General features: G+C 54.3%; 1 protein-coding gene across 3 annotated transcripts; it reads right to left on the bottom strand.

Annotated features, from left to right (window-relative positions):
• Positions 1-2,117: 2,117 nt before the first annotated feature.
• On the bottom strand, positions 2,118-16,142 carry ANKRD52 (ankyrin repeat domain 52). Of its 3 annotated transcripts, none has more exons than XM_086400610.1 (28): positions 15,984-16,142; positions 15,587-15,670; positions 15,054-15,132; positions 14,792-14,862; positions 13,529-13,729; positions 12,936-13,023; positions 12,678-12,820; positions 12,166-12,378; positions 11,836-11,914; positions 11,470-11,584; positions 11,279-11,361; positions 11,053-11,200; positions 10,756-10,824; positions 10,418-10,558; positions 10,257-10,337; positions 9,036-9,147; positions 8,759-8,830; positions 8,309-8,510; positions 7,974-8,061; positions 7,781-7,898; positions 6,841-7,060; positions 6,576-6,663; positions 6,384-6,467; positions 6,135-6,280; positions 5,835-5,917; positions 5,552-5,634; positions 5,261-5,352; positions 2,118-4,854 (listed from the first exon to the last, which is right to left on the bottom strand). In XM_086400610.1, exons 1-28 carry the CDS (start codon positions 16,008-16,010, stop codon positions 4,604-4,606), a joined length of 3,261 nt encoding a protein of 1,086 aa, XP_086256736.1. In that variant the 5' UTR covers positions 16,011-16,142; the 3' UTR covers positions 2,118-4,603. The 3 variants fall into 3 exon arrangements, with proteins under 3 accessions (XP_086256736.1, XP_086256737.1, XP_086256738.1); XM_086400611.1 differs by having other exon boundaries at positions 11,053-11,170; XM_086400612.1 differs by lacking the exon at positions 2,118-4,854 and adding an exon at positions 4,966-5,176.
• Between the last annotated feature and the right edge of the window lie 5,007 nt (positions 16,143-21,149).

Raw genomic sequence — 21,149 nt, 5'->3', positions numbered from 1 at the left:
GGGGGCTGCTCTGCCAGGCACCCTCCCCCCCACCCACCCCCATTTTGGCACATCTGCAAGACACGCGGCAGCGAGAGTAGGCACCCTCCCTCCCAGGCTTATGTGGCCGGGAGTTGAGGAAGGGGGCAGGAGATTTCATCCGCCATCTTTCCCCTAGCCCTTCCCAAACTCCTAGCAAACCCACTCCAGCCAGAACCCACCCCACCCCCCAAAACACACACACACAAAGCTGAGCTACCCAGGAATACAGAGGAACAAGGAGATTGTCTGGGACAGGAGCAGAGGCGGGGTAGGGGAGAAAGGACTGGAAGCAGAGACCCCGCCCTGGTGTGGGGTAAGACTGGCACACAGCTACTTTAGTGCAATTGGAGAGGGTGCCCAGAGTGAGGGATGGAGGTGGGAGGGGCGAAGCCAGGCTCCCCAGGGAAAGGGCCTGGCGGGAGTGAGCGAGGGCCCAGGGCAGACCCTCTCAACCCCGCCACCCTCGGCCCTCCCAAACGCAGTGACAGTGTCCCCCTCACACCCAAGTGGGCAACAGCAGCCTCAGTCAGTACCTTCAAGTAATTCATAGAGCAGACCCTCCCCACCCCAGCTTCCTCCCATCTCTGGGATTTGGTCGCTTCTCTAGGGGTTGGGTCGGCAGGAGGGGGTCCCCAAGTCAGACCCTTCCCTCTCTACCTCCCTCTTCCCAGACCACTGGGCTTGGTCCTCAAAGATCCCTCCCCTCAGCTCTTGCCCGATCTGGGTCAAGGCTGAGGGCTGGAGCCACAATTAGATGGGAAGGGGCTGCTTTACTCCTTATCCCTCCTTCAAAGGTAGGGTTCAAACTAGGTGGGTTGGGGCCCCGTACTGGTTTGCCCCGAGAGGAGGGGTTCTGGGCTAGGGTCTGTAAGGCTATTTTCCTTTGCGGCAGGAAGGGGAGGTGGGGGAATGAACACTGGGTGTGGGGAGAGGGTGAGAAATGGCAGAGAGGGAAGGAGGAAGGGGCCACCCTCCGGAGCACAGTCCCCAGAGCCACTCAGACCAAGTCACACTCACGTACACAAGATCCCGAGCGTGCCTGCTCCCAGTGCCTCCAGTCTGGCCCCAACGCCCCCTCCCAAGACCCCAACGGAGGTTTGGCGGGGTACACAGCTGCAGAACCGTTCACTCTGGCCCCACGCCTCCCACCCCACCCCGCCTCTTCTCCCCTCCTAGGTCCGGGGAGTAAGAAGGTGCTCGGGTGGGCAGACAGCGGTGGAAACAGTATTGAGTTTTCCTTTGGTTACATATTGAAGGCAAAGGTGAGCTGGACTTACAGTCAAAACGGATAGGGGTGAGGAAGGAAGAGGGGCCATGGCTGGGGTTGGAGAGGGAGGCAGACCCTCCTCAGCCCCTCCACCCCAAGGAACACATGTCGAAGTGGGGTGGCAGTCCCTCCGTCTCATCTCTCCCACCCCCCACAGCACCAAACGAAAGGAGAAGCCCCCTCCCCCAGGGGCTGCTCCCCACCCCAACCTGGGCTGTACATTCAGTGGTTTTCAGCAGTCCTATGGCTCAGGGGGCCACGGGGCGGGGGAGGTGGCCCATCAGTCTCGGCTGGACAGTGGCAGTGACCCGGGTCTGTTGGTCCATCCAGGGACCCACAGTTTGTGCCATTTGTTTTTCTGAAGGATAGTACACAACCCTACCAAAGCCACCGCCCAATCAGAAACATCTCCCCAAAAATCAGAAACTAAAAACTGGCTCTTTCCATTTCGCCCTCTGATTCACACATCTGTTTCCCTGTCTCCTACGTAGCCCTCGCTCTGTCCCCTTTGCTGGGACCTGGGGCGGCTCCCAGGGTCCTCACTTAAAATAGGCCTTTTCTCAAAAGTGCTTATTACTTGAAGCAAGTGCTTTAGAGCTGCGGTGGGGAGAGGGGGACAGGGAGAGGGAGGGCGAAGGGAAGGAGACGATTCCTCCCCGCCCTACCTCCTTAAGATTGGGGGGGGCATTCTGCCTGGTTGATTTCTCCGCACCCGTTTATGTCAAAGAGGTTTAAAACAAAAATCAAAAACTTAACATTAAAATAAATATGCAGTGGCCATGAGAATGGTCAAAATGCTTCAAAAGACACTAGGGGCTGGGGAGCCTGGGGTGGGGTGTGGGATTTCCTTTGGCATAAGGGAGGAGGCTGCCCGGCCTCCCGGCCTCCTCACAGCCACACGAGGAGGACAGAGGACGCCCCATGGCCTGCCCCAGCACTGCTGATGGTGTGCCAAAGGCACTGCAGGGACCAGGCAGTCACCAGAAATCTCATCTAGCAAAACCAAGGGGCTCCTGACAAACACTCGCGTCTTCCTGTCGTCACCAGACACTGATGAAGGAGAACACGACTGCAATCCCGAGAGTCTTCTCCAGAGGACCCATCTCCCTGCACCCCCTGCCCCCCCCCCGCCACCTAATTCCCAGCACCAAAATGAGGGGGTGGGGGTGGAACAGGAAGGAGGAGAGAGAAGTGAAGTCAGGGGCAAGCTCTGCAGAACCAGCAGGACAGGGGCAGGGTGGGGGCTGCAGCCCTTAAGAGAGGTCACGTTGATTGTCGTCTAGGGGAGGACAGGGTGCGCAGGGAGGTGGGCAAGAGGGGCATTGCAAGGCCCTTTGGCTTAGAAAATAAAGATTAAAACTAAAAGCTGCACACTCTTTCTCACCAATAATGGTCATTTGGAAGCTTTGAAATGGTTTAGGAACTGAGGGTTGGGGGAAGCAAGACACAGAGAGGAGGGGTGGGAGGGAAAGGGAGCCAGACAAAAAGAGTAAGGACTGGGATGAACACCCCAGGCTTCGGGAAACCAGCATGAGGTATGGTGAAGGGTGTCTGCGAGGGAGCGGGGAGTCCCTGGGATGTCCCTACTCTCCCCTCAGCCCACCCCAGCAAGGGTGGCCAGACCTGTGGGGGACACAACTGAAAAGGGTGTAAGATTGTGAATAAAGCAAGCACGGGTGGGGGAAGGAGACGGAGGGGACTCCCCCACCCCACCCCGGGGGGAGGCCCTGTACTGTGTAAACGAAGCCTGTCCAGTCCTCCAGGGACAATACTGATGGCAGCCAGACTGGGCGAGGATGCACTGGGGTTGGGGGGAGGGCAGGACCTCTATTCAAGTTCTGTGTCTTGGCCCCTGGCTGAGGTATTGAGTTTAAGGAAGGGAACGCTGGGCTAAGGAAGCGGGTCCCACTGTCCAGGAGGCTGAGCTAGGAGATGGATGGACAGGGCGTCTGAAGGGACCAGGGCCAAATTCAATGCTACATTTAGAGAGAAAACTGCCCCCTCCTCACTCCAGCCCAGTTTGGCTTATAGGGTGCAACATCAGGAAATCTCAGCGCAGCCCTTAGCTTGATCCCTTCTCTCCCAGCTGCTGGGAAGGCAGGAACCAAGCCCCAGTAGACGTAGACCTTCCTCCTCTCACTGGAGGAGACGCCTGGGCCCCCGAGCAGCCACGGTCCCTAGTCTGCCCTGCCCCTCCATCTTTGGCTTCAGATCAGGAGTGACTGGGGGCAGTGGGTACTCTTGGACATCACAGAAGGCGGCAGCAGGTGGGGTGGGGTCAGGGCAGAGAGCAACTGTGGGACTGGGGGACACAGGAGGAAGAACAGTCTCTCCCTCCACACACATGCAAACACATGCCTGAAACACAGAGGACAGACTAGGGCTGTGGTTTTGAAATGGACAGGAAATTAATTTGTTTCTTCCCCTAAAGGATAAAATGCTTACTTAAAAATTCATGACAAGCCTCAAAGTCAAGGGAGGGGAGAGCCAGAGAGGGAATGGCCACAGGCTCCACCCTCCCAAAAGAAGTTAAAAGAAAGAAGCGGGGTGGGGGGTGGGTGTTAAAGTGCGTGGTTAGGAGGCCAGGCCAGGAGGGGGCGGGAGGAGGGGAGGGGCAGGCTATGGGGGCAATGCCAGCCCTTGATTTGCATACGAGGAGCCGGGAGAGTGCAGGATTGGGGCCCAGGTACAGTAGTTGCTGCTTCAAGTGTTTTGCATTTGAACTTTAGGGGTGATGGGATACAGAAGTAGGGGAAAAGCTCCAGGCCCCAGTGCTAAATACCCTCCCCCCTCGTCCGCTAGCTGCCCCTGAAGGGGGAGGGGGACACCCCCAGAGTGCTCACACAGTACCAGAAATTAAGGCTTCTCACTGCTGCGGGGATGGAGGGGCCGGCCGAGCAGGGAGGCAGTGATGGGTATGGAAGAGGAGGCGGAGATCTGCCTGGCAGGGGTAGGGGGAAGGGAACTGGGGCGAGTCAGAAGGAAGAGTAAGGGGCAGCTGGCAGCAGAAGGGGAACTGAGAGAGCGGACAGAAGAGAGGGCGCCAGGCAGCAAGCAATCATTTTGGGACACTTGGCAGAAGGGGTTGCCCTGGGGGTACCAAGGGCCTGGGGTGCTCCCTGTTGGTCCCAGACCCCTGCCAGGCCAGGATGGTGTGGCAAAGGGGTGAGCAGCTGCTCCCCAGTGCTTTTTCCCCACTCCACCCCCCCCAACCCAGTCGTGTTCTCCTTTAAAGTGCCCTAAATGTATAGACTTTTTCTAAATAAATAGAATAAGATATCAAGCCACCGGCAGGGGGAGGGACACTGGAGGGGGCTACTCGGAGTAGCAGCCATCTAACCCAATGGCGCCATGCCGCTCCTGGCTGTAGGGGCAGGAGGCCCCATGGGGCAGGGCACCGCAGCCACCCACCGTCTTGGCTGCCGCGATGCCGCAATTCTTGAGCAGGCTGAAGCTGAAAGGACTGACTGCGTCCTTGGGTGGGAAAGGCTTCATGGTGGAAAGGATCAAGGCCAGACAGTCTGCCACATCTTTGTTGGGGGCGCAGGCCAATGCTGGGGTGTGACCTGCGGGGCAAAGGGGAAAACTGAGCCCAGAGTCCTGTATTCCCGGGCCCCCTCCACCCGCCCCAGGCCCTGAGTGCTCTTCTCTGTAGAGGGGAGTTGAGGCAGGCAAGCACCCCATAGGGTCACAATCGGGGGCTATAAGGGCCCCGGGAGGCTGACAGGCAGGCTGTCCAAGTGAGGGGCAAAGAGCAGAGCCTGGGGGACAGGAGGCTGAGGTGTGCGGGAGGTCGTCCTGAGGACCCTGCAGGCTCCACCTAGTTCCGTCAGACTCCCCTCAGAGACTCTAGCGTATCGGTGTTGGGTCCCTGCTCTGAAGAGTTCCCTTGGGAAAAAAATCCAGTTTATTAACCAGCCAGGTTAAGAAGTCACCTCCTGAAGAACGTCCCTGACCCCAGACCCCACCCACCTTCTTCATCCACAGCCAGCACGGTGGCCCCACGACTCAGCAGGGCCTGCACCACAGAGGCTAGGCCATTCCGGGCAGCAATGTGTAGTGGCCTTGGAAGAAAGGAAGAAAAGGAGAGTGTGAAGTCAAGGGGGTGGCAGGCTGCCCTTCCACCCTCAGCCAGAGCAGCCACACTGCCGGGCGAATACTGTGAGTTCCAGAGAGCTGGAGCCCCTGGAATGGGCAGCAGCCTCCTTTCCACCTCCCCAGCCCCCACCCCTCAGCCAAGAGCCCCCTACCCCAGGCACTCACATCTGCAGCGCGCTGTTTGTAGCATTGATAAGGCCAAGGTCTTGGGTTTCTGCCAGGATCATGAGGGCACACTTCTCATGGCCCTGAGGGAGGGGGGCAGAGAGTGAGGGCTGGAGAAATGGAAGCCTGACCACAGGAGCTGAGGAGGGTGGCAGGGGTACACAAAGCTGCCCCACCAGGCAGACAGGACAATCCTGACTTCCCCTGAGCCCTCTCACCAGACCCAGGTCTTTCATCAGGCCCTGCCCCATACAGAGACCCCCACCAGCACCACAGACGGTACCTTGCTACAGGCCAAGTGGAGGGCAGTGTTCTTGTTCTCATCTAGCACAGTAAGGTCTGCCTTCCCTCGATACAGCAGAAATTCTACAAGGGAAGGGAGGCAGAGAGGGGTGATGCTCCCTTCCAGAGCCGGGCTAGTCTGGCTCTCCTTGCTCTTGTCTGCACATGTTTTGCATCCCCTCTGCAGAGAGTGAAACATCCAAAGACAAGCCTCCTGCCTCCTAACCCCCACCGGCAGGGCTGACTCATCTCATGAAAACCCAGGGGGAGTACCTCCCATCCACATGGGGCCCCTACACACCCACAGCTGCAGTCTGCCCGTTCTCAGCTGCTGTCATGAGCGCGGTGCGGCCAGTGTGGTCCGTGGCGTTCACCTCGGCTTGGTGCTGCAGCAGCATCCGGAGCCCAGAGACGTTGTCCGCGAAGGCAGCGGCGTGAAGAGGGGTCCTGTGGGGAGGAGTCAGGGCAGAGTGAACCGGGAGACCCTTTCTCCTGAGCAGAGAGGAAGCCAGGGGCAGCGGAGGCGTCTCCCAAGGCTCCTGCCACTCACCGTCCTTTGGCATCTCGGCTGTTCACAATCTTGGCACCCAGAGCTCCCAGCAGCATCTCTGTGGTGCTGTCCTGGTTATTAATACTGGAGGAAGAGGAAGGGTCAGCAGGAGGGGCATGGGGAAACAGACGGTCTGTCCTATGCCCACATCACAGACCCTTGGGTGGAGCTGGGGCTGAGGAAGGGACTTACACTGCACAGTGCAAAGGAGTGAAGGGGTTTCCTTCCAGATATGAAAACGGGCTGTGTTCAAGTAACAACTCCAGACAATCTTCGTGTCCTGAGGACGAGGAGGGAAGAGTGGTGATGGAGAGAAATAACACCACGACCCCTTTCATTGGTCTGTCCCATCTCTTGACACCCCATTCTACTTCCAGATCCAGAGCAACCCACGAGTCCTTGTCTGCCTCCCTCCACCCCCATCTCAGCTGTCCCCACAAAGGCCCCAGAGCCACACCAGTGTAGGAGGCCCAGTGCATGGGCGAGTATCCGCTGTAATCCACCCCGGTATCCAGGGGGTCTGTAGACAGGGCGGCCTGCAGCAGGGTCCGCAGCACTGCGGTGTGGCCACAGGCTGAGGCCAGGTGAATGGGCGTGCGGCCCTTGAAGTCTCGGCACAGCACAAATGCATCGTGGTCCAGCAGGGCAGCCAGGCAGTCCTCACAGCCAGTCACTGCCTGTGGGTGACGTGGGGGTGTCAGTCCTGAGGCTGGCCCAGGAGTAAGAATCGCTTCCCGGGCTCCAATCCTTGTCTTTGCAACCATGATTCTAAGTATTGTTTAGTTGCTAAGTCATGTCCCACTCTCTGTGACCCCATGGACTGCAGCATGCCAGGCTTCCCTGTCCTTCACTATCTCACTATCTTCAAACTCAGGTCCATTGGGTTAGTGACACCATCCAATCATCTCATCCTCTGTTGCCCCCTTCTCCTACTGCCCTCAATCTTTCCCAGCATCAGGGTCTTTTCTAATAATTCTAAGTATTAAGGATCAGCATCTCCTTCCCTGACTCTATGCCATCAGACAAGCAGGATAGTGAGAGTTAACACTGGCCCTCTGCAGTGGGAGACTAAGGAGTCAAACAACCCCATGGGATGAGGAGGAGACAGCTTTAGGGCAGGTGATGGTGGAGAAGGATCGGGCAAGTGGCATCACTATCAAACAGGAGAGGGCCAGCTGGGGACCCTGGGCAGAGTCTGGGTGGTGAGCAGGTGACTACACAGGATCACAGAGCAGGGTAATCAGGAAGATGAACTGTGGGCATCAGATCCTCATCCTGGAACAAGCATGCTAAGGCCCACTAAGACTCCGGCCCACCTACTAGACAATCTGATATCCTACTGTGCGCTCCTGTGTCTGAGCCCTTCTGTGAGCAACCCCACCCTGAAGCCCACTCACCCCGCGGTGGAGGGCGGTGCGGCCCCGGAGGTCAGCAGCGTCAGCCGTGGATCCTTTCTCTAGCAGCAGATGTACGCAGTCCACGTGGCCATTCATGATGGCCAGCATCAGCGGGGTTCTACCGAGGGGGCAGGGAAAGGGTGAGGGCCTGGCAGGGCTGGGAACCCTGACCCCACCCCCAGCCCACACTCACTGTCCATAGGCATCCATGACATCCGTGATGTCAGCGCGTTCCCCACTGTCGATCAGCAAGTGCAGGGAATCAGTGTGGCCAGAGGCAGCTAGGTGAAGAGGGGGCCTTCAGTGTCAGGCATGGTCGGGGAAGAAGACCAGGTGGAGGGTGGAGGTCATGGGAGGACACGGGGTAGGGAGAAGTCTTGGGGGAGAGTCAGCACTTGAGGTTTGCATCCTCCTTGCCCTACCCTATCTCAACCCCAGTCCCTTCAGGGTTCTGGAGGGAGCTGGGGACCAGTCCCAGAGGAGGCCTGGGGTGGCAAGGGGAGGAAGCAGCCCACAGGGCACCCTTACCAGCAGCATGCAGGGGTGTCCACTTGCGTTTGCGCTCCTTGATGAGGGCAGAGGCGCCGTGGGCCGTTAGCACCTCCACACACTCAGTAGAGCCTCGCTCAGTGGCCAGGAAGAGCGCGGTCCGGCCCTTGTGGTCCCTCACGTCCAGGTTCACCAGCGTCTCAGCCAGTGTCTTCAGGGCTTCACAGTGACCGTTGTAGGCCTGGAGGGGTGTGGGAAATCCATGGATAAAGCTCCAGACATGGCCCCACTCTGCTCTTGGGGCCCAAGGGGAGACTCTGGGCAGCAGGCCTCCCCGTGAGCTCCTTGGGCCCCTCTCAGACCACTGCCTGCTTGCCACATCCCCACGAGAAGGCAGAAGCAAGGACGGATTCACACGTGCTGGTACCTGTGAGCCGGCCTGGGGCGGGTGGGGACAGGGAAGGCAAGAGGAAAAGACCTGGGACTCACAGCTAAGTGCAAAGGGCTGACTGGAATGGTGCTCTCTACATCCTCCAGGCAGTTAAAGGACATTTCTAAGAGCTGCAATGGACAGAACAGGAGGTGCTGAGGTTCTGGTATTCCCAAGACATCACCCTTGACTCCACCCACAGCAATCCCCGAAGTCCCTGGATCTAGAGACCACACTGGATTCAACCACCCCTTGGCCTGAGAATCCAGACACAGAAGCAGACTGCGTGCTGGGCCCTGCCCTGCTCCCATTCCCCACACCAGGTCCCACACGTACCAGTTCGAGGTTCTGTCTATTGCCATAGGCGGCTGCATAGTGCACAGCTGTGTAGCCCTGCCTGTCCCGCAGGGAGGGGTCTGCACCGTTATCCAGTAAGAATTCCAAACAGCTGTGGGACAGGAGCAGATGGTGAGGAAGGGACAGGCCTAGCCAGGGAGGGTACAGTTTGGGAGGAGCAGAGGATAGGGCAAAGGAGCCCCTCCAGGCTGAGCTGGCCCACACTCACCCCTCACTCTTAGGAGGCTAACTCCGGCCCGTTTGACCCAGACCCACCACCTCCAGGTCTGCCCTGAACCACTCTAGCTCCTCGACCCTTTGAATGTGCTCCTAGAGACCCTGGAGCACAACCACAGTTACCAATCTGCTGATTGAAACACTCTTCCCCACCTCCAGGCACACTGACCCTGCCTTCTCCTCCTAGCCCATTGGGAAAAGGCCTGCTTGTCTCACACTCACTCCCAGCACCCTCTTCTGTGGGAGGCCCTCCCCAGCCTTCCCAACAGGTGCCTCCTTCCCTGGCACCACTCTCACAGATCAGTAGCAACTCTACTAGTAGTAATAGTAATACTGCATTTAACATTTACAACGTGTCAAACACCGTTTTGTGTAGTAAGTGTGTGGTAAATCACTTAATCCTCACAATGATCCTTTGAGGTAGATACTGTTCTTATCCCTACTGTGTCTGAGGAAACTGAGGCCCAGAGATTAAGTTACTTGCCAGAAGTCACACAGTTACGAGTTAGGCCTCCCAGATTTTAAATATCTTTTTGTTGTTGTTAGATAAATAAACCCTTTAAAACAGGCATAAAGAAAAATTACAAGGATAATAGAGTTCCCATATATTAGTCACCCAATTTCCTCTATTATTAACATCTTACACTAGAAGGTGTAATCTTGGGGTATTACCCCAAGAATAAGAATCTCGGGGTAATTCATCTTTTATCCTTACCACCTACAACAGTACTTGGTGTACCTATTAAGTAAATACTCATTTAATGCTTGAAGAATAAATGAATTTGTGTTTAGCTTTTCTGATCCTCTCAAGAAGACCATCCATTTCTTGAAGGAAGTATCTCTCCCACTTCTGCCTGTACCCACAGTGCTTGGTCCAGGATTAAACTCAGGGTGTAAGGCAGCAGAAGACAGTGGTGGAGAATAACAGGACGGGAATCTGCACTACTGGGGAGGTGCAGCCCAGGGGTCTTCTCTGCTACTCACAAGAAGGCCTCCTTTCTGCGGGACTCCTTCAGGGGCTCATCCTCTTCAGCATCATGGCTGGAAGGTGAGTGGGGCTCTGCCCTGGTAGAGGAGAGTGAGGAAGTCTGGTAGGGTGCTCGGGGAGGAGAGTGGGGCTGAGAAGAACCAAGAGGGCGCCTCACCTCCTGTAGGTGTCGGAGGCGGCAGCATAGTGGAGGGGAGAGCAGCCTTTACAGTCAGCCTCGTTGACGCCGGCCCCGGCAGTCACCAGCGTGACGGCGCACTGGTAGCTGCCGTTGGCGGCTGCATAGTGCAGTGGGGTCCTGGGGAGAAGCAGAGGAGGGTGGAGAAAAGAATCAGGGGCAGGTCCAAATGCAACCAGAGGTGCAGCCATAAGCTGCTTTGTAATGTTCTCCTCCCTCAGTCTCCAACTCCCCACCCTGCCTCCATCACTTCCTCCATCACTTGTCTCTGATTGGGCACCCTCTCTGTATATATACACTCCTGCACATTAACACACCTTCCAAATTTGTCTCTCCTCCTCAAGTCAGCTCCACTGCTCAACAGCAAGTTAAGACATTCAACATTCCTGAAAGGAAGGAGGGTACGGGTTAATGAGAGAAAGCGCTTCAAGGAGAAGCCAGAGGCTTCTCCCCAGGGAGAGGCTGAAGGGGGACAGAACTGGACAGCACTTTCTGCTGCCACTGTTCTCACCTCGAGAGGTGGGGAGCTCTGGGCAGGAGAGAAGGAAGGGTCCAGACTGCTGCCCAGACTCCTTCGCTAGGCCTGGGGGAGAAAGAGGGGGATGAGAACTCACCCTCCGGAAGCAGCAGCATGAAGACAGGTACGGCCAAGGTTGTCAGGTGTGTTGATGTCGAACCCAGCTGAAAGCACGTGCTCGTTGCTGAGTGAGGATACGATGCTGTACAGCTGACCTGAGGGGCCAGAACAGCCGCAGGTCCCACCTGAGGGCATGGGCCAGAGCAGGACATGGCCCCTGCTCTCCTGCCCTCCTTCCCACACCCAAACCAGTCAGCTCATACCTGAGGAAAGAAGCTTACGACAACAGTCAGAGAATCCAAAGAGAACAGCTAAGTGCAGGGGAAACATGTCGTGGATGCCGCGCCTGCGAGAAGGGGAGGGACTCAGTCCTCAGGGGGGACCAGCTGCAGCCCCACCACCAGCCTGGGGTCTGAGGCAGCCTAGAAGTGGGGCCGGGGGTCTCTGCACTCACCGGGCGGTATCCGCGCCGTTGGTCATGAGGGTGCTAATGAGCAGCTCGTGTCCGTAGCGAGCGGCCACGTGCAGTGGCGTGTTCCCAAATTTGTCGGCGCAATCAATCTCGCTGCCTGAAAGGGGGCAGCGCATGCACACACTGAACTAACCCTTAGGCTTCAGGCCACTCCCACTAATTAGTGAGCCACCATCTGAGGGGGGCTGGGCAGGTGGAGCAGGGCCATTTCCACAAGCGCCTTGCTCCACAGCGCCAGATGCCTGTCCTGACTGAAGATGGGGTGGGAGGTAAAAGGAAGAAGAGGGGTCTCTAGAGATGAGTTCTCTGAGGAAGGAGAAGAGGTCACAAAGCCTCCCAAGTCCATACCGTTCTGGATGAGGATCTGGGAGCGGGTGAAACGGCCATGAATGGCAGCCATGTGCAGAGGACTCTTCCCTTCTTTGCTCTGTGGAAACACAGCATTTTTTCCCCTAGTGCAAAGCATGGAGCATGCCCTAGTCCCCTTTCGAAAGGACACATCTTTGAAGATAGGGCGACCATAGGGACATCTTCTCAACCCACTTTCTCCTGGGAAGGTCTGGTCAATTCAGGACACAAGCAGATGACTCCCCAGAGAATTATCCAGAGGGGCAGATACAGTTAGCACCCCGAGCCAGGGTCCTCTCCCCCTAGTCCCCGACTCTTCCCTTCAGGCACCTGGTAGTTGACATCTGCCCCGTTATTGACCAGCAGCTCCAAACACAGCGCGCCATTGGTGGAGACTGCAGCCACGTGCAGCGGCGTGAAGCCCTTGTCGTTCGGCTGGTTGACATTGGCTCCTGCATTCACCAGCTCGATAGCCACAGCATCCTGGCCCAGGTAGCAGGCGATGTGCAAAGCTGTGTTTCCAAAAGCGTTGGGCTCATCAATCTGGATTTCCAGGGGTGAGGGTCAGGGGATAAGGGAGGTATCAGTTTAAACAAAGTGGAAGCCTGCACAGAGCCTAAAGAGTCCCAGAAATCCAACAATGGCCTCAGACTCCTAAGGTTCCCAACCCAGAGACTGAAGGCACTTCTGCTTAAGACAAGCATTATTCAGATCCTCTCACCACATCCCCCCAACTCCCCAAACCACAACAGGAACCCCAGCACCCTCCCATCTCCCGAAGAGATTCTGAACTCCAGCTCCCTGGCCTCACCCCGAATCCCCGCCATGCTCTGCACCCTGACCTCAGCCCCCATCCGGAGCAGGTACTTCACCACTTCAATCTGGCCACTGGCAGCAGCTGTATGGAGCAGCCCATAGCCCTTGCGGTCCTTGCAGCCGAGGTCTGCGCCCCGTGCCACCAGCAGTTTCAGGACCTCCAAATGCCCTGGGAAGGGAGTGCATGCTCTCAAGGACATGGAGGGTGAGCACCTCCAAAGGCTGCAACCCTACATCCCTGCCTGAGGAACCCCAAATCCTGCTCATCCCGATTCTCCTCTCACCTAGAAAAGCTGCCCAGTGCAGAGGCTGCCGCTCCTTTTTGTCACAAACGTTCAAGCTGGCTCCCTTATTGAGGAGCAGGTTCACCGTCTGTAGCAGGACAGCAAAGACACCTATTCAGAGCCAGCTTCCTGTCTTCAGTGTACCTAAGAGCACCTGAAAAGGCTGAGGCAGCCCAATGTTTCTGTTCTTGGGAAGAACAGAGAACTAGGGGGAATGGAGAAAGCAGACACTAAGGAGAACCCAGATAGAAGTGGAAATCTGAGGTAAACTCAAGAGAGTCTCTTCAGGTGATCTGGTGGTTTTTGAACTCATTCGAAGTCTTCTAAATGTGCTGAAGGACATGGACTCTCCCTTCAGAAAAAGGCACGCAGGCAAACGTTTTCCATGCAGCTTCAGAGGTTTTATCACCCTCTTGAGGTCCAAGTCAAGAATTCCCCTCTAACCCAACCATTCATTTGATGCTTGAGCCCAAGTATTTATATAATCATCTGGGCTGCTGTTCCCCAGGCCTAATGGCCTGGAAGCAGGGGAAGGGGAGCGGGAAGGGAAGGAAAAAGGCAGGAAGCTGGGCATGGCCTGCAGTGGTCCTCACCTCCAGATGCCCGCTATGCACTGCATGGTGCAGGGCACTGCGCCCGCTCCTGTCAGCCACGTTGAGGCTACTCAGTAGGGGTGCCAGAGCCTCAGCACACTTGGTGGCCCGGTTGGCAGCAGCCACGTGCAATGGTGTCTGCCACAGCTTGTCCCGGGCATTCACATCTGCTGAATGTGCCAGCAGCAGTCCCAGCACCTTCTGTGGAGGGGCGGAGGATAAAAGAGAAGACAGAAAAAAAAAAAAAAAAAAAAAGAGAAGACAGAGGGGGAGCAGGAGGTAAACCAATAGGAGATGGAGGGGAGAACTGGTCAGCACAGAACACATGTTCCCCTCTCCCCACTACCCCAGCACAGAGTTACTCTCATTTTTCCAACACACTGAGCTTTTCAATACCCACTTTCCATCTTCTGGATTTTCTTCGAGCTTAAAATCTTCCCTAACTTGCTGAGGAAAACACAGAACTCTTCCTCAAGTCAACTGGTATCGTTTCCCAACCCATACCCTGAAAATCTTCACCCACACATACAGCCACTACCGAGCAGATCCCCACACAGAGGCTCCTGACCTCCCACCACTTTTAGGAAAGATAAATGCTCCCACTACATTAATGCCCTGAATACCCTCTTCTATCCTTCCATAGACATCAAAATCATCTCCATTACCTAGGTAAGCAGATACTGGCTCCTCTAGGAGAGGAGCTAAAATGCCCCTCCTGTTCACCACCCACCCCATTCCCATTCCCTAGTAGCTGGAGCCAGGGGAAGTGACTGCCAAGCCAAGAGGAAGGTCATCTTTTCCCGCTCTTCAGGGTTGAGGGGCCCAACTGATGAGGTATGTTTGATCCTTGCACTGTCAACTTCCAGGCTACCTAAGGGCCAGGGATGTCACAAACCACTCCCTCCCAACCCCCGCCCCTCAAGCACAAGGAAAGAAATCTTAGTGCCCAGAGGGGGGTCAGACTCCAAGGTGGCCCCCCTGGGAGGGATGAGTCACTCAGGCCTGGCAGCAGGGCCCCCTGCAGTCTGCCAGCCCAGTGTTAAGCTCTCCCCTGACGTCACATCAGCTGGCAACACTCAGCCCCCACCCCGCCTTACCAGCCAGTTCCAGGGGTAGGAGGGAGGGGCCAAGGTCTGGTCTCCTCCCAACCTGGGGGTAGACCATAACCTGTGGGGCAGCGGACTAAGGCTCTCCAACCCTTGTCATCCTCCTTTAACCAACTCATCCCCTTCAGAAGGGAGAAAGGAGCGGGGAGGCCAGTACCTCATTTCGGGAGGCAGCAGCACGATGAAGAGGGGTCAGCCACAGTGTGTCCTTAGCGTTGACATTAGCACCTGTGGGACGCAATACATTCTTTTGGTGGGAGTTGGAGAGCAGGTGGGGAAGAAAAGCCAGAATCAGGCCAGGAAATCTAGATGGAGACAGAACCTCGCCTGGACCCAGCTGGACCATCCTTGGATACAACAAATAGGCTCCTCCCTCGGTCCCTCCCTGGGCACCACACCTTCCAGCTCCCCACTTTCACCTGACATCAGTAGCAACTGGAGGATGGGGACATCGCCTACGTAGGCAGCAGCATGCAGTGGGGTTCGCCTCTCTTGGTCCTGGTAAGGCAGAGAAGAGGAGCGGCTATGGGGGTGAACTACCCAGGACCCCAAGTCTTAATGCTCCAGGCCTTTCCCCACAACCTCTTCGCACAGGTTCTGTGGCCTCTTAAACCCCAATCCTAGGTCAAAGCCAGGACCTAGGAGGGTGGAGTCAGGGGGTCGGGGCCACCGGCAGCGAAGCAACCTCCTTCTTCCAGGAGGGGTGGGGGCGCTGCAGACACGGATGGTTCAGAAGAGAACACCGTTTCTGGGCATCCTCAGCCCTACTGGTCTGTGCTCCAAGCCTGCCCTGCTCTTCATCCCCAATGTACAGCAGTCGCCCATCCCAGGGTGGAAAGAGCTGCGGCCTCCCCCGAGCCGAACAGACACGGAGCCGCCCCACGCGTGGGGAGGGGTCCTGAACGCCAGGGCCCAGATTACCGGTTCGCCATCCTCCCTGATCTCAACTCACCAGCACATTGATGTTCTCCTTCTGCGAGAGGAGAGAACGCACTTCCTCCACATCTCGGCTAAAGATGGCCTGGACCAGGGGCGGCTGCAGGGAGAACCGGCGTTCAGGGAGCGGGCCGGAGCGGAACCGGGGAGGGGGGCGGGGGACACCGGGTTTGAGATGGGGGGGGGGCGACGCCGGAGGGGCTTCGCTCTGGGGTCCTGGCTGCAGGGGGCTTCCACGGTGTCTCCGCCGGTCGCCAGGCCCCCAAGGACACCGGCTCGGTTGAGGGGAGCGTGGCGTGGGGCGGGGCGGGAGCCCCGGGCTCGGGCCCAGCCTAGGCCGCACATCCCCGGGCTCGCGTGGCGGCGGTGTCGGGCCCTGGAAGGAGGAAGCGAGCGAGGGCAGGAGGGCTGACCTGGTCCGTGATGCTGAGGATCCCCATGGCCCGGCCCGGGCTCCGTCCGCATCGAGCTCCCGGCGGCGGCGGCGGCGGCTCCACCGGGGACACGGGGCGGCCCAGGCGGCGGCTGCGGCGGCGGCTGCGGGGAGAGCGCAGCCCCGCCTACCGGGGGGCGGGCGAGCGGGAGCCCGCAGCGCTCCCTGGCGGCCGTCGGGGGCCCGGCCTCAGGGCGCTTGCCGCGCAGGCTGCCCCAGGCCGCGGCGCCCTCCGCCCTTCTCCAGCGGTCCCAGCGGCCTGGGCACCCCCCATCTCGCGCCCTGGTTCCCCAGCTCCTCAGGCCGGCCGCGCCGGGCTCTTAGCTCCACTCTGAAGCCCACGGGGGATGCTCCACAAAATCCTAGCGGCAATTCGAGCCTCGGCCCTCCTGCGTTGCCTTCCAAACTGAGGACCAAATGGCGGGCCAGATCTCACTCAGCCCACAATGCCTCCTCTGAGCGAACGCCTCCAGTCCGCGATCACACAACTCAACATTCCCCACTGACTTGGGGAAGCAGGGCGTGGAGATCTGGGGGTTATATATGGCAATAGTCCCAGAGGCAGGGAAGGCGCGTATCTCCGCTGGCGGTGACAAGAGTTGGGTAGAAAGGAAAGAGCAAAAGTGCCCAAACTGCAGAAGAGGGGGAAAAAAAAACAACCCTCAATTTAGCTGCAGAAAAACCCCACAGAGAGGATAAGATAGCTAGCTGGCAACTGAAGGACTCCAAGCCCAACAGAAGGGGGCTTTTCCATTGCCTACTCTATTGCTAGGTTAAGGTGGTAGGGTGGCTACATTTTAAAAGACTCATCAGTTTCTCCCCAAAAAAAGGGTCGAGGTACTTCTCCACTGGAGAGACCAGGCTAATCAGGCAAGATCTAGATGGAGGTTGACTTACCAAAAAGGCAAAAAGAGAGAAGAAAAGTAGATATTGAAGAATTTATATACAATTTATAAAACATGATTCAGTGTCCTGTGCAGAGCTCAGCAACTCAATATATGCAATCTGAGGAACACACTTAGAAAAAAGAAGCATAGCACGTTGCCCACCCTGTCAAGACAGAGGCATAAAAGCCCTCCTTTGCCTTCCGACAATCTATGACCCTCATCATTTTCATTATCTTGATCCCTTGAAAAATACACAAGTGCCAGTGGTTTTTCTTGGAGAGAAAAACTGGGGAACAGGGAATAAGGAGTGAGAGAGAAATTTACCTATCAGTATATACCTTTAATTTTAAAAAATTTTTACCATTTTGAAAACAAAATTCACAGTTTTACTGAAAACTTACCTCTTCCAGGAAGTCTTCCCTGGTTAACAGTTTCTTTTAGTTTTGACAGGTCTCCTTAACACTTCTATACTTAGTTTACACTGTCACAATCAGGTTGTTGTTTCAGGCGGGGTTTTTTTTTTCCACTTGTAAAAATTGAGATATAGTTGATGCACAATATTATATGTTGCAGATGTACAACACAGTGATTCACATTTTTAAGGTTATACTTCATTTATAGTTATTATAAAATACTGGCTATATTCTCTATATTGCAGTCACAATCAAGTTTAAATTGCACATCTTTATTGTTTTATTTCACCTTACATCTTTGACATACAGGAATCCAGTGTTTCAGAAGGGATTTTAAGCTCCTTCTTAGCCAGAGTCTTCCAACATTGGACTGTATATTGGTTTTCTTTTCTATGAAAAAAGGATGTTCAAGGAGAGAAGTAATAGGAACAGACACTTAATGCTTGATGATGATGAAGATGAGGCTGAAGAAGTAGAAACTGAAGGTAGCTTGGAATCTGATGGATAGGGGTGTTGGGACATGTTGATTTATCTATTAGCTTTGACAGACCTTCCAGGAAGGGCTAAGCTATGGCCCAGAGAATGGGGAGGAGGGGACTACATGGCCTCCATTGCCCAAAATAGCTTTTGGTAACCTGAGGAATTGGAGTCAGAGGTTGAACTGGGGTCACGTGCCTGGTTCTGGCTCCTGAGTGGAAGTGAACAAGGGAGTTTATGCCAGCCAGGTCCTCTGGGCAGCTGGAAGGAGGAGGAAGGGCTAGAAGAGTTATTTTTAATATTATTCAGAGCACAGAAAGAGGATTTCCCAATAGGGAAAAAAGGATATGATGTAGGTAACACAGTTACTTCCAGGGCTCAAGGAGATGCAAGGCGTGGGGATAAGGAGGCCGGAAGTGGTCCTAAAGTCCTCTTACACAAACTGTCCTTCTGGAGTACACTGATGCTACTACTGCTGCTAAGTCGCTTCAGTAGTGTCTGACTCTGTGCGACCCCATAGACGGCAGCCCACCAGGCTCCGCTGTCCCTGGGATTCTCCGGGCAAGAACACTGGAGTGGGTTGCCATTTCCTTATCCAATGAATGAAAGTGAAGTTGCTCAGTCCTGTCCGACTCTTAGCCTGCAGACTGCAGCCTACCAAGCTCCTCCATCCATGGGATTTTCCAGGCAAGAGTACTGGAGTGGGGTACCATTGCCTTCTCCCTCTGGAGTACACTACTGTATTCATATTTGGATAACTAAGCAGATGCCTGCCTGTCTTTAAGCCTCGATTTTCATTCTAACAAACGTTTGCTGAGGCTTCACCATTGAATTCAGCCCTGTACTAACTGGTTTGGAGGTAGAAACTTAGAAGTAATGGTTTCAGGATTTCCCTGGTGGGCAGTGGTTGGGACTCCATGCTTTTACTACCAAGGGCAAGAACTAAGATCCCACAAGCCTTGAGGTGCTGCCAAAAAACAGAAAAATATATGTAATAGTAGGGTTTTTTTTTTTTTTAAGTAACAGTGTCTATTTTTGTGTTTATAAGTTAGAAAAACATATACATGAACATGAAACAATTAGAGAATATAGAATTCAATCTACTTTATGTGGCATTATGTGTTCACAATAATGTTGAGAGATGGATTCAGTCGAGAGGGTCTTCCTGGAGGAAGTGTGTTTTGTCAGTACTTGAAGGAAGTTATTGATGTAGAATGACAGGGAAATGGAAGGAAACTGGTTGTTTCAAGTACAAGGGATGAACTAGGAAGAGTTTAAATGGCAATAATTACCTAATCTAATTAGTAGGGGGGACAGCAAGCAAATTGGCTTGGCAGGCCTGTTATACCTCCTTGGGGATTCTGTAGCAGTTAACTCGGTTAAGGCATAGTGTTAATGAGGTCACAGTTTACTTATGTATCCCAGTTAATTTGTCTTTTATCTGACCAGATCCTTACCCGCCACTCTACACAGCTGTCTCACATGTGTAAGCCCTTAGTCAGAGGGGGTGGACAAGAGAGTTGGGTTGGAAAGAGTAAGTAAATTTGTTCCTCAAGATCACATACCCTTTTGAGAATGGCTCCTCATGACCATCTTCAAACTGGAAGAACATATTGTGTCTTGTTGGCAGGGAGGGTTCTGAGGGGGAAAGAAGAAATGTTAAAAAAGAAAAAGAAATGAGATCATTCCACAATTGGGACTTCATGTGTATATAATACAAAGTAAGGATTGAAATGCCTTCCTTGAAAAATGGCAAATGTAAGCCACAGTTCAAGGGAGGACCCCACTTCATGAAATCCAGACAAAATGGCCCAAACTTTAAAAAATCAATCCATATCCACCGAAATCTCCCAAATAAATGCCAATCTCAAACCGTGGGGAAAGTTGGAAGGTTTGTATCTGTTTTCAGGGCCTTGTTTCTGGACAAGCTGTCTCTCTTCCCTTCCAGTTACAGCAAGTCCCCTACATAAAAATGAGTTCCGTTTTGAGAGCATGTTTGTAAGTCCAACTTGTTTGTAAATCCAACAAAGTTAGTCTAGGTACTCAACTAACACAACCAGCTATATAGTACTGTATGGAAACAGGTTTATAATACTTTTTACACAAATAAAACAAAAAACAAACAAAAAATAAAAGATTTTTAATCTTACAGTAAAATATCTTGAAAAGTAAAGTAGTACAATACAACAGCTGGCATACCAGGGCTGGCATCATCGAGTGAACAAGCAAGAAGAGTTACTGACTGGAGGAGGCAGAGGAGGTGAGAGATGGTAGAGCTGAATGGTCATCAGCAACTGGAGATGAGGGCAAGCTGCAATTTCACTCCTGCCTGACATTGGTGGTACAAGTTCTGGTTCCTTGCTGAAGTCAATTCTATCTACCTTCGGGAAAAAATGATCCAGTGATGACCAGGTAGTAGCTCGTTTTTTTTTTTTTTTTTTCTCATCATACATGACTCAGTAGCACTGGACTGCATTCTGAATGGCTGCTGCAACCTTCGTGTACCATTCTACATTCAGGTCCTGCACCTCAAAACTAACAGTGCCTCCTCAGATAAAGAAAATCCCCTTGCTGCTTCCTGCATTGTGAATCTCTGGTTCTTCAGTTACTCCTTCCCCTTATCACTCCATTCTCTCAATTATTTTCACTTTTGTTTCCATCGCAATCCCTTGGTGCTTCTTAGCAGTACCAGCTACATCACCACCACTTTCGCAGTTGGTTATGGACATCCTGGGCTTGAAATAAAGATACTCTACTGTTGTCCTCTTTGCAGTACTGTCGAGTACACAAAAGCACAACCACTTATAGAGGATGCATGCACATGACCGCGTACACCAGACACACGAACTACCTGATGTTATTGGAAGTGTGCACGCACATCTGCATCTTTGAAAGTTCACAACCTGAAGGTTTGTATGTAGTGGACTCACTGCAGATCCTAAGGGCAACACCATCATTAATCATTTCATTCTTCCACCCTCAACCCCAGGACCGTATGGTGTGTGCTCAGTCGCTCAGTCATGTCCGACTCTTTGTGACCCCATGTATTGTAGCCCACCAGGCTCCTCTGTCCATGGAATTTTCCAAGCAAGAATACTGGAGTGGGTTGCCATTTTCCTCCTCCAGGCGATCTGCCCAGCCCAGGGATCAAACCCATGTCTCTTCCGTCTCCTGCAATGGCAGGTGGATTCTTTACCACTGCACCATCTGGGAAGCACCAACCACACCACACTACTCAGATAAAGATTTCCTGAATGTGGAGAACATGACTAAAGATTTATGCTCTCAAGACTAAAGCAGAGAGGGGGGTTGCACTGTAATAGTGTAAACATCTTTTTTTTTTTTTTTTAGTGTAAACATCTTTAAGTG

This window comes from Bos grunniens, chromosome 5, assembly GCF_055505025.1.
Source record: "Bos grunniens cultivar Pamir isolate PY7600 chromosome 5, Bosgru_T2T1.0, whole genome shotgun sequence".
Lineage (NCBI taxonomy): Eukaryota > Metazoa > Chordata > Mammalia > Artiodactyla > Bovidae > Bos > Bos grunniens.
This window is presented reverse-complemented; position numbering and strand designations above follow the sequence as displayed.